The 12,249-nt window shown below is 40.3% G+C and overlaps 1 protein-coding gene and 1 long non-coding RNA gene across 5 annotated transcripts in view; one reads left to right on the forward strand and one right to left on the reverse strand.

Annotated features, from left to right (window-relative positions):
* LOC108500263 overlaps positions 1 to 12,249 on the forward strand; it is a 79,271-nt gene that overhangs the window by 40,864 nt on the left and 26,158 nt on the right. The gene's annotated exons all lie outside the window — the stretch shown is intronic.
* CDYL2 (chromodomain Y-like 2) overlaps positions 1 to 12,249 on the reverse strand; it is a 58,365-nt gene that overhangs the window by 5,041 nt on the left and 41,075 nt on the right. For both annotated transcript variants that reach the window (XM_017820992.1, XM_017820990.1), the window contains exons 4-6: positions 7,064 to 7,236; positions 2,363 to 2,573; positions 1,606 to 1,749 (exon numbers count right to left, since the gene is read on the reverse strand). In XM_017820992.1, coding sequence (XP_017676481.1) covers positions 1,606 to 1,749; positions 2,363 to 2,573; positions 7,064 to 7,236 — 528 coding nt within the window. The remainder of the gene's footprint in view (positions 1 to 1,605; positions 1,750 to 2,362; positions 2,574 to 7,063; positions 7,237 to 12,249) is intronic.

Raw genomic sequence — 12,249 nt, forward strand, 5'->3', positions numbered from 1 at the left:
AGCACCCTCTGACTGTGTTCTGGAGTTAAATTTCCTTGGCAGATACAACAAAACCCCAAGGTTTTTACAAAGGAAAGCCCAATCACAAAGCCTTATTAATTCCTGCAAGTTCTGAAAGGCACAAACAGCAGGTCTGTGGTTGCTCCCATAGTTCAGCTCATTTTTCCCAGACCCGTTTTTAAGCACATCCAGATTGATTCCTTTAAGATTTGTTCTCAAATATACACCACCAGTATGTATCTCACAAGCAATTCAACTAGTCAGACAAACCCACTAGTAATTCCTACAGTACTGATTTTTGGAGGACAGAAGATCTAATGTAAACTAATACAGTGTTTTATGGTACTCTTCACTCAGCTTTGTCAAAACCCTCAGTTCTGTTCTAGGTTACAGCACTGCTATTCCAAAGTAGTGTTTCTCTTTAACCCAAGTAAATGGTGTTAACAGCAAATCAAGGGGGGACCTGTGTATTTTTTGATCTGTTTGTGAACAAGTATCCCCAGTGAACTTGGATGAGCTCATCCTGTTAATTGTATTTGTGACTTCAGCCTGATTTGCATTTAGGATCTGAGAGTAAATCTAGTCTTGGACAGGTTTAACTCTTATCTTTGTCCACAACTTAGCACTGGGCTTTCTTTTTTCACTGACAGCCAAGAGCAGTGAAGAAAGTAAGGAAAAATTCACAGTAAGGCCCAGAGGTCTTCCCAACTCAAATAATACACTTTATATCAGCATCATCAAATCAACTTGTGCTACATTTCCAGAGTTTCATTCTCAATGTCTTCTGTGAGATCTAATCTACACTTCATTTAATTAAAAATCTCCTGTGTCTCTACCTCCTTTTACAACAGATCTTTTAAATGAAACTGAGGGATGTTAAGACACTTTCAGGCATAGGAAATATAACAAGAAACTGTAACAATTTGCACTTTAATTAGTGCAGTTTTATTGCAGGCAGTATCGCTTCCTTCACTGCATGTTTTTTAAACAAGGATATGCCCAGAATAGTAGTGTATCTGCCTGAAGGGAAAAAAAACCTAGGATGTAAAAATAGGAAAGGATTTTCTTGCAATTTTTTGCGTACACAAAAGGAAAGTTATAGTACACTGTGAGCAGACTGTGTTCAAACCCCTCTTGTCTGGATCTCACCTCTCCTTCACAGCAGAGCTCAGCTGGCACTATCCTACCCTTCTGGTGAGCTGGGGAGGACGGGCTGCAGCAGGAACTGTGCAGGTGCAGAAAAGAAGGCAGACTCAGCTGAAACAGGGCAGGCCAGGACAGTGGGAAAGGCAAATCTATTCTCTTACAGGGCCTACGGAGATTTCCCTGGACAGTTGTGTAGTTTCAGACTCCTCCACCTTCAAAATCTGGGGTAAGGAGGTTCCACTCCTACTGAATAAATGTAAACATGGGGTAAGGAAAAACCCTCTCTGCCCCTGAGAAATGAGAAACCCCACGAGCCCCCTGATCCCTCTCCAGGTTTCTTGATGGTACCTTTCTTTCATAGGTATGGTTGTGGAAACTGAGGGCCCACCACGTGAGCCTTGGGAGCACACCTTACCTCTGTGAAATGTCATTTAATCACAGAGGGGTTGGATTTCTTACCACTGCACTGCAGGATGCCATTTCTTTCACCCGTAGCATCACTTCTTGGCTAAAAGTTGTTGGCCAGAACACTTGTGACACCAGTCCTCTGCTGCAGGCTTCCTGTGCTGTCAGCTTTCTCCCACAGAACAACATTTCATTTGCCTGTGAAACCAAAAGATTGGGTTATAATTCCTTTCCATTTTTTTTTCATACTTGCCTGCTATTTTTACAATCAAATTTACAAATGTTCTCCCCCTATCTTTCCATACTGCAAAATACTTTAGAAGGAGTTTCAGTAGCTATTTAAGGGGTGTGCAGGTGGCCAGAGCACAGCATGGGTTTCATTTAAGAGAACTGTGCTGGCATGAACAGTAAATCTGTAAAGCAGTTTTACTGGAATCATTATGGGTTATCTTTAGAGAGCAGAGAGCAGTCTCTGGCTGTGTTACTGCCCAATCCTAACACAACACAAGGCAATGACTCTGAAAGATTATTCTGCTAATGTATTTCTTCACTTTTCTACCGTGACGTCGACAATCTTCATTTTTTCAACCTGTGCCCAATCTTTCTTGTCTACATCACATGTAGTATATTGGATTCTGAGGTCACTTTGTGGTATGAAAATTGGTAGGGGTTAGATGAACTTTTCACAGATTTCATTTCCATTCACAACAATTAAGAGAAAACAGTGGTTTTCTGGTTTACTTTTCAAAGAGAGAAAGAAGAACAGGAGTTTATGAAAGGTTCTTCAGCAATTCGAGGTGGAAAACCTTACCAGTGCAACACCCAGAATTTGTGGGAATGTGTATGATGAGCAGCCAGCTGGAGTGAGTCGGATTGTTGCATATGGTGTCTGAAACCAAGCCTTCTCACTTGCCCAAACGATATCACAGAGTGGTAAAATAGAGGCTCCTAACCCAAGAGCAGGGCCGTTGATAGCAACCACAATTGGCTTCTTAAACTGAATAAAAGCTTTTACAAAATCCCTAAAATAAAAAAAAAAATAAAAGAGAGATCTTGAATTCAGAAGTTAACACTTAGATAAATACCCAAGTTTAAAGTACTTAATCTGAAAACAAATTAGAACCACAGATGAACACACTAAATGCCATGGCCCAGTTTTATGAGGTCACAATTGCAAGATACTTTCTAGTTTGCTATTTAATCTTTCTGAGTACCTGGGATTTGCATAGTTTGGTGTATGTTGTATATGAACTGATGAAGTGGACTGCCCTGACTGTTGTACTTTTTGCAGAAAGGTTTGGTTGGGTTTAGTTTTCCTTCTGGACCAGTAACTCAGGAGTTTGTACACACGGCGCTTCTTGGTTTGCTCCTCAGTGGCTGGTGGCTTGGCTTGCTCCACAGCTTTGGCTGATGGTGAAATGTGGAAGACAGGAAACTGTGGAAGACAGGTGGATTGCTGGATATTTATTTTTTTTTGAGAAGTTCTCTCATGATCCTGTGTCAAAGGTTCCTGCAAGTCCCAGCAATGGATTGGGAGACAGTGAATGTTTATGGCACACCAGAAGCAAGAACAAGAGAAGCAAAGGGGAGCCAGAGTAGAGAAATGCTTGAATAGGGAAGGGATTAGGCAAGTGATCTGTTGTGTCTTCACTGCAAATGTCTTCAGCAAAGCCATAACAAAGGAGATGCCTTTGCCTGCCCACACCAGTAAATGTGAAGGATGAGAAATAATGGGGAAGTAAATGTCATTGGATTCATCTGGATGAACGAACTTGAATATGTTAAATTCTGTGCAATGAGGTAACTTTAAATAAGTTACCTACCAGCAACTGTGGAAAGGCATCTGTTGAATGGAACAGCCTTTACAGCAATTAGGGAAAATCATGAGTGTAATTGTGGGCAAATTATGGGCTCCAGCAGCTCAGTGCACAGCAGGTATATGGAGGCAAACGAGATGCTCAGTTACTTTGGAAAAGAGACCTGTATAAATCAAATTCCAACCAAAAGAGGAGATTCTGTTCCTGCACTGGGTATTTATTAGATCCAGAGTGCATCTTTGCTGAGACGTTTTAGGAAAGAACACTTTGTAAAATGTGCCCTTGGATGAGTTGCAGGTCTCCCACTGAGGTCAAACAGAGCCAGAATTGTGTACCTGAGAACAGGTGGGCTTTGCAGGCTGGAGAGCCCATGTGGGGACTGGGCTGAATTTTAAATGAGAACAAAGAGTCTGAGGCGACCCAGAGTTATATTTTCAATGAATGCGTTCTGGTTTTCAGGCTGTCTAGTAAAGAGTTAATTTTTGACCATGGAAAAATAGAGAATTGATTGATGCAGCTCTGTTCACACAGTGAGTAATAAACCAGGAGATCAGTGTCAAGACAAAGAGAGGGAAACACGGAACATTGGTTTTGTCTGTTCAAGACCATTTCTTTCTAAAGGAGAGCAGGGATAAGGAGAGTTGTGGCTCATTTTTGTTGCAGAAACAATGCTGTTCCCTTATCTCATTATTTCTTCCGTTGTTTATGGTTGAGTAATGACTGTGGATCACTGCACCTCATTAATTCCAGAATTTTGAGAACCTCAGTAGTTAAGCAAGTAAGCCTTCCAAGCAGGACTGGGAACAGGGATGTGATGAATGACAGGTAAAAAGAAAGCACACTAAGGATAAATGGTGGCAGTAGATCTGAGGACCAAGTGGAGGCAGATAAAAACAGTGTTATGGAGAAAAGCAGGAATCACGGTGATAAATGGGACTGGAAGTGAATATGGAAAAGCAGTTAGGGATATGGAGAGGAAACAGATAATGGGGAGGAAGAACAAAGCAGAACATATTAATGTAGGGCAAGGGCTGAAGGAAAACTTCACATGAGTGAGCAAGGAAGGGAGGACCTGGAGATGGGGGGAGAGTGGAACAGGACACTGAGAAGGCACAACGAGCGTCTGTCATGAGGGAAGGGTGGGGAGCACAGAGGGGGTACAATGCATGGGTATGGAACATGCCACCGACAGGATGGAGTGGAAGGCTGCAATTCTGGGAGATTATGAGGGGAGCAAATGCCTGCATTTGGTCTAGAGAAGCTGCAGTGACAGCACCCCAGTGATCTGTGTCCCTGTTTGGTACGTTACTTGTTCCAGTGAGTTGTCGCTGTACCCTGAACCCGGCACGATTCCATGTTTCCAATCCGTAAGTTCACTCTTGGAGTTTCTGGGCTACAAGATCCTTGTTTTAATTCAAAGCAGTCTTTGAAAAGGATTTAAAATGGTAGATGTTCTTGCAGAGTAGAGTCAGAGGCTGAAAGACAGGAAAAAGTGTCACATGCAGAAGGCTTTCGGTTTTGCCAGAGGATATCCGGGAAGTTGACCATGGAATACAATTTGGGATGCTCAGACACATCTGTTCTTTGCAGGGCTCTGCTGCAGGTCAGGGCTCCTAAATACGTCCAGGGCCATAAAGAAGCTGAGTGAGCCAAGTTGTCCTTGTCTGTTTTCCTCTGAGCACCCCCAGAACGTTGTGTCCCGGGTATCGGTGCCCAGCTGATGATGGGAGCTGGGAATGCCTTCCAGTGAGCCTGTCGATGCCAGGGCTCTGCAGGCCTGGCTGGCTGGCTTTTCCCTGCTCCAGGACACACGTGTGGATGTGGCAGCTCAGGCTGAGGGATGTGTGAGCAGTGCCTGGGAGGAGCTGCAGGGCCACAGGTCCGTGGGCTGTGAACCCCGACGGCGAGGGGTGAGGACAGGGGAGGAATGAATGGACCGCTCCTGGGATAGGGATTTAAACTTCAGCTTGGGAACTTGGGATTGGTGTGTGAGAGCCACACTTTGGAGAGTGGAAACACGTGGTAATTGAGATTTCAGTTCCATTCTGACACAACTCTAACTCGCTGTAAAGCACTGGAGGCAGAGATCTCTTGGTGTGTTTCGGGACATCCAAACCACTGGCAAAGCCATGGACATTTTTCTCTTCTCTTATTACAGTGTATTTTCCATGAGTTGAGTCCTTTGTTCACAGAAAGCACAGAGAGTGCTAAATGGAAAACGTAGGGCATTGTTTCCAGAAGTACAATAAAAATCTCTTTTCAGTGGGCCCGAAGCCGACATTCTTGACGGGGAGCAGAACATTGTACCAGTATTTCAGGAGTGTTCTGGGAGTCCAAGAGTGGGAAAACTGAGGATCACAGCCTGGCTTAGACTCATTTAAATGTTGAATTGATAAGTATACCCGTGTATTAGTTGTGTGCAGAGAAATGTAAACATATATAACAATACCTAACTACACAGTGTTTACAAAAATAATATTTGTGTCTTCTGGGAGACTCTTAAGTGTGCCTGTGTTTTCAAACAAGAATTAGTGATTTTCTCCCTCACTTTTGTTTTTGTTCTGCATTGTTAAAACCCCCTCACTTTAAAAAATAAAATCAGGATGTGTTCTCCAAAGGGCTTCTCTTTTTTAAAGTATCACCACATAATATTCAAGCATATCTAGGGTCTTAAAAATGCATCATAATTGATTACATTTAAGAAGAACATTTAAAATTCTTTCAAAATAATTACTGCTTTGAGAATTTCAAAATACTTAAGCCAAGAATCCAAACTGATCTGCAGTAGTTGCAACCAAGATAACTGGTGGTTAATATGTTATGTTATTATTATGTTTATATATATATATAACGTTATACGAATATATCCAAAATAGAGATCTGTTGTAAAACAAATTCTTTAATATTCCTTCGTAGAATTGCCACATAAAGTTTTAAAGTTCTCAAAAGAATATTGTAGGAAATGGGGATAAAAAAAGGGACCAAACCCTCTCCTGGTACGTGAAATACTATTGGCCTTAGTGGAATAACGTTGATTTATACTGGAAGATCTACCTTGTGGATAATGGAATATTTGGTGATGTGTTGTGCAGATTGATTTGCAGACTGCATGTCATAAACTCTGGGTTTCTATTAAGGTAATGTGATATATATGAGGAAAGTCACATTTTAGTTACAAAAATAAAACTACATTTGCATATATATGAAGTAATTTAAATTTTAAGAAAAAGAGTGGAGACCCTTTTAATAAGGTTCTGAAATACAGTGGCAGACTGCTATTTCAACAGAGTATGAGTAAACCATGGATTCCCATTTGGATTGAAATTCATTTAAAATGATGAACATTAAAACAAGTAAAGTATCTGCCTTTCAGGAACCACTTTAGAACATTAAATGAGTCAATAGCAAATTTGGAAAAACAACAACAAAGTTGTATTTGAATTTGGAGAAATGATTGAAATATTAAATACAGAGAATTTGAATAAAATAAATCCCTATGGATATAAGCACTGGAATAAATGTGCTTTCTTTTCTAATAAGGAAAGGTCCAAGTTTCTTCTTACTAAACAAATTTGCAGGACTGTAATTAGAATGCAATCAACACTTCAATATACAACATTTTTGGACCTGATAAATATCTTTATAATCACACACTGCATTTCATAATTTAGAGATCATAGGTAAGCTTGGGTCACCTTATAGCTTCTGCAATCCTAGTGCTTTCCTTTCTTCTGTCATTGGATAACCTGCCAATTAAATATGAGTAATCTAGGCCACTACAGAAAACACTTCCCACTGCGCTGAGAAGTAAGAGTTTACTGTCATCAGCTGATGCATTGCACAATGCTCTCCGAACTTCCTTCATGATCTGTGGATAAAGAAAAGCAAACAATTCGACATGCATGCCGTGGCAATATCATCCCCCTACTTGTACAAGCCTTATTGATTTTGAGAGACTTAAAAGTTTGGGCACTGTTAATACTTACATCAATTATATATCATTTTAATAGACTCAGAGTGATAACACGGAAAGTTTGCAAAGTATTTTCTGTTTGGCAGTTTGGCTTTGTTGGCGCTCAAAGAGTTTTTGGGACTTGGCTGTTCTTTGTTGGAGGGGAAATTCTAGCCTGCTTATGCTATTTGATTGCAATTTAATAACTTCAAATACCACTTTTTTCTTTTCACTGGGTACATTCAGTGTACATCACTGCATCCTCAGGAACATGGTTATCACAGCAATAGCCTTGTCAGTCCCCTCAACATGTTGTCAGCAAAATCTAGAAACCCCTTTTCAGTTCTACGACTCCTTTGGTTTACGTGACTTCAATCAGAGCAAAGCAGGACAAGAGGACATCATATACATCAACATAACAAATATATTATTCATTTTTCTGTGGTCAGTGACACTGTTACAGTCTACAAAAGTTCAAGCAAAAAAGTCCCTTGAAAGAGACATTTTGACTCTGTTTTAGAACCGAATCAAGTTATTAATTGCACCATAAATCAAACAGAATCAAAATCTGTATAGAATTGAGCTGCTGGTATTGTAGAAAAATGGCCTTTCACCTGAGCAGAGAATTGTTTTCTAATGGTTTTTAGAAGGAAATATTATTTCATCAACTCCTGGTGGGTAACTTCTTGTTTGGTCCCAACTGAGTGTGGTTTGTGAGCTGGGACTCCCTTCAGCCCCCTCTTCTCTTCAGTGAGTTGCTCCTCACTGCCAGGGCCAAGATTTCATTGTGTGACACCTCCTCTGTTAATCACACCCATGTGTCAGAATATTTCCTACAGAGTGGGTCCTGTTGAGTCAAATTTTTCTTTTTTGCTGTTGCTGTAAATTTAGGTAAGAGAAAGCTAAATGTGGTTGGAAATCTAAATAGAGGTTCCATGCGAGAGAAAACCAAGATTTTTAGCCTGTGATGATTTCTGTTCACTCCTTTCTGATTCCCAGGATTCTTCAGCTCTCTGAAGTACCTTGTTTAAGAAATGTCCCTAAACACCTTTGTTTTGTTGATGCCATTCTAGGTAGGCTTTTATTAGAAATCTCCTGGATTGTGCTGCTTTCCCTACGGGTTTGTGTAAAAATGAGTGTTACTGGGCCTGGGCCATGAGGGAGCAGCTGGTGAACTTTTAGATGCCTCACTTCTACAAGTGCACTTCAGAATGCCTGTAATAGCGAGTGTGTGACAGTGGGTGGAAGTGAAGTAATTAAAAGCAGCAGAATTTGGAAGTGTATTTGAAATTCTTATGCAGGTACAAAAATGTCACCAGCGATTTTAGGAGCACTGTTCGTTGTGGGAGTCTCAGCCCTCAGCTGGGAGAAACACAGCAACACTGCACAAAAAATGGGGAAACAAAGGGAAAAAACCCCTAACACTTCAGAAGGTGGTAGATGTTAAAATAAAAAAGATGATGTATTTTCATTTTCCTAGCTCCACATGAATGCAAGATTGCCCTCTTAATTTATTTTAAAAGTTCTCAAATCTAGGATGGATGTATAAATGATATCAGGGAATACCTGTCAGACATTTTCCCATACATTAAATACTGCCATGACACTCCATTCAGCAAATTTCTTTGCTGTTGCCCTTCCTCCAGTGGTATTTGCATGTGTGTTCCCCCTCCACACACATCATTAATTACCATTACAAACCTGCCTCTTTTTTCTCTCTGATTTTTTAGATGGCTAAAGCCATCTGAAAGCCATCCAAACTTTGGAGCAGAGCTTAACCCACAGTGATAGAAGTATGCTGGTTTTTCAGTGTTATGGAGTGAGTGACATTCGAAGTCCATTAGTGGGAATCCATTTCTCAGATATGGCTGAAAATGGGAAGGCTTTGGGCAGTACTTTGGAGCAGGAGGGGAAATTTAGTTCCACTGCTCCACTGGTTTGTAGCAGAAGAAACCAGGAACCCATTATCGTATCGGTATTTTCAGGCTCCAAAAAGTATGTGTTTTTATAAAAAGCTGTAAGTTTATCATTAACTTTATCATGCCGAGGTGCTGGGAGGCTCAGTGGAATCCAGCAGTGCTAGCCAAGTCAGTTCTCACTCGTGGTCCATGCCATGATTCCTTTGGTTGTGCCAAAATTCCCTGGTCACCTTGTCACTCAGCCTGGGTCCAGCAGCCCTGGCACCACGGCTTTCCTCAGGGATTCTCTGCTGGGAGTATTTCCCTACAGATGTTTCTATGATTACACAAAAGCCACTTACAATAAAATAACAACAAAAAAGCTCATTTGTCTGCAGGGTTGCAGAACTGGGTATTAAACTGCAGTATTGTAAAGTAAATATCATTTTAGTCCAGAACTGCTCTCTACAAATTTTTTTTATGCACAGATTTCTGTTTAATGCAGTGGTGGATTTATTGTCAAATACAGAGATACAACGTGTCTTTAGTTCCATTTCTTTGTCAGATTCCATACTTTTTTCTCTCTTCCGTAGTCCTTAAACCTTTCTCCATTTTGGTATAACTGTTGCATTTGTCCAATTAAATTTTATTTTCTCTAGTGGACCAGATCTAATACTACTATTTCCAGAGCTCCTTAGCAGTATTCCAGTTCCATGCTTTTATTAATTAGCTTTTTTATGGTCTTTTAGGTAATATTCAGTTCTGGGGACAGTATTTCTATTTGAATGCATTTGATGAAAATTTCTGAGGAAGTATTTACAGAGCATTATGGGCCAGTTATTTAGGTTATGATAATTGGATGGATTATAAATTTAGACCAGGCCTAGTGCTTCACTTACTGTTTTATTGAAACCCAAATATATAATAAAATTATCACCTTCTCAGCAGTTGCTTATATTTTTAATCCTGTCAAGAAAATAAACTGCTTAGTTCTTGAACAGGACACCTTATATTGCAAAATAAACATAAAACGGTTAAAAACTTCATTAAACTTCTAAGAGCTTATTTTAATGCCTTTCACTGGTTGTAGGAAATTTCAAAAGGCATTTGGTGCCCTTTGCTTACACTGGGAAAATCAAAGAGCTGGGAATTTATCACTGTAATTACACAAAGTATCTTGAACAGAAGTCTCTTGTTCACATAAACAGGAGTTATTAGTTGAAAAAGTTAACTTCTCTGAACCTCTAAGGACTCACTGTGATATTCTTTAAGGTAAATACTCTGTAAATATTACAGTAAAACCAAGTTTTAAAGCCATTCAGTTGTTTTTAGAACCTCCCACACTTGTGCCTTTTTACATAAATACACTTTGTGTTACTGACTGTGCAGATTCCCAGTCCTTTCTCTTTGGTACCTCAGGGACTTGGGCACCTCTAAAGCTGCAGGGTCCAAACCCACAATTTGTTCTTGTGAGACAGAAAACCACAGATAACAATAAACTTCTACCTGCCTCTTTTATTTATTATTTTCCAGTTAGGAAAACTTATAAGTAAGGAAAAAGTGAGGGCAAAGCAATGCTCCAAAATACACCTGGTACAACTTCAAACTCTTGAATTCCCATGGCTGGAAATGTGAAACCTGCTTCTTGTGTCTGAGAAGGTACTTGAGGTAGTTCTGTCAGCCTGCAATGGGAACACTGCCTGTTTAGGGAATGTTTTGCTTTGAATTCAGGGGAATATTAACTCCCAGCTCTGTTAATGGTGTTAAGGAAAACCAGCAGATGGGTCCGTTTAGTCTGAAACAGAATTTGGATCCTCGAGATGTGCTGAGTTAAAACAGCAGCAACAGCATTGGAGAACAAACATCAGAAGCAGCAGAAGACCCAGGAGAGAAAATGCCCTCGTGGAATTTATAATGATGAGACATTTCACATATGTATTTTAAAAATGGATTTTCAAAATGAATTTTAAAAGTAGAAAGTCTAAGCTACTGAAATAAAAACAAGCTGTGCCGTTTCATGACACTGCCTTGGAAGTTTTATAAGGTCTTGTAAAAAAATAAGAAAGAATTTCTATAGTGCCCTGAACATTTTTGGTAGAAAAAACTCAATTACTAGAGTGGCACTGAGCCAACTTCAATCAGTGCAAAAGCTGCTGGAAGGAGCACTGGCACATTTCATGTTAAAATCACCTGCACAAATGGGGTTACCAAAAACATGGGATGAAGGGATTCAGGTAGACTTCTCTAGGCTTTCATTTTTTTTCCTTTTTTTTTTTTTAAAAAAAAATTTCTTTGTTATTTTAATTAAATTGGCATAAATAACAAAGGCCAATGGTTGAACACAACTATTAAACTTCACCTGAAGATTATGATAAAGCACAAGGGCTGGTGAGGAGTGAGAGGGATTTTGTATCAGTTTAATTTTGAAATGATTGTTTGCAGTGCACACCTTTTCTTTTTTTCTTAACATAGATAAGAATAACCAGAGCACTGTTTAACCACATCAAGTAGAGCTGCTCTGAGTAAATAATTCATTTGCTATTTGGCAAACATAATTTACTGACTGTCCAACAAAGCTGGAAGTTTGCATTTCTTTACCCAAAATGAGACACACTTTCTTCATTTTGTAGGAATTGTGTGTTTGCACTTTTTATTCACTGGTGAGAAAAGGCATCAAACCCGAAAATGTTCTCAACCCCCCTAAAACACTCTGTCAGTTTGTCCCACCTGTGGCTGTGGGTGACAAACTGCAGGGACAGGGCATCAACACATTCCTGCTTTCAGTTCCTTGGATTTTTGCTGTAGTTGCCAGCAAGGCTATGGAGTTGCCAGTCCTGGAGCTGCTGGATTTTGTGGTGTGAATGATCCCGGGCAGCAGCCTGGACTGAGGCCAGAGGAGCCTTTTCATGTTTGTAGCCACGAGCCTTCCGAGGGCAAGAGCCTGGGATTGCTCTGGGCCTGGATGGGGTTTAAACAGGCAATCTCCATGTGGAGGACTCCTTGATTAATTCCTGCCCATCCAGCTCCTGGC

The sequence above is a fragment of the Lepidothrix coronata genome, unplaced genomic scaffold (genome assembly GCF_001604755.1).
Source record: "Lepidothrix coronata isolate B3197 unplaced genomic scaffold, Lepidothrix_coronata-1.0 Scaffold87, whole genome shotgun sequence".
NCBI classification, from domain to species: Eukaryota; Metazoa; Chordata; class Aves; order Passeriformes; family Pipridae; genus Lepidothrix; species Lepidothrix coronata.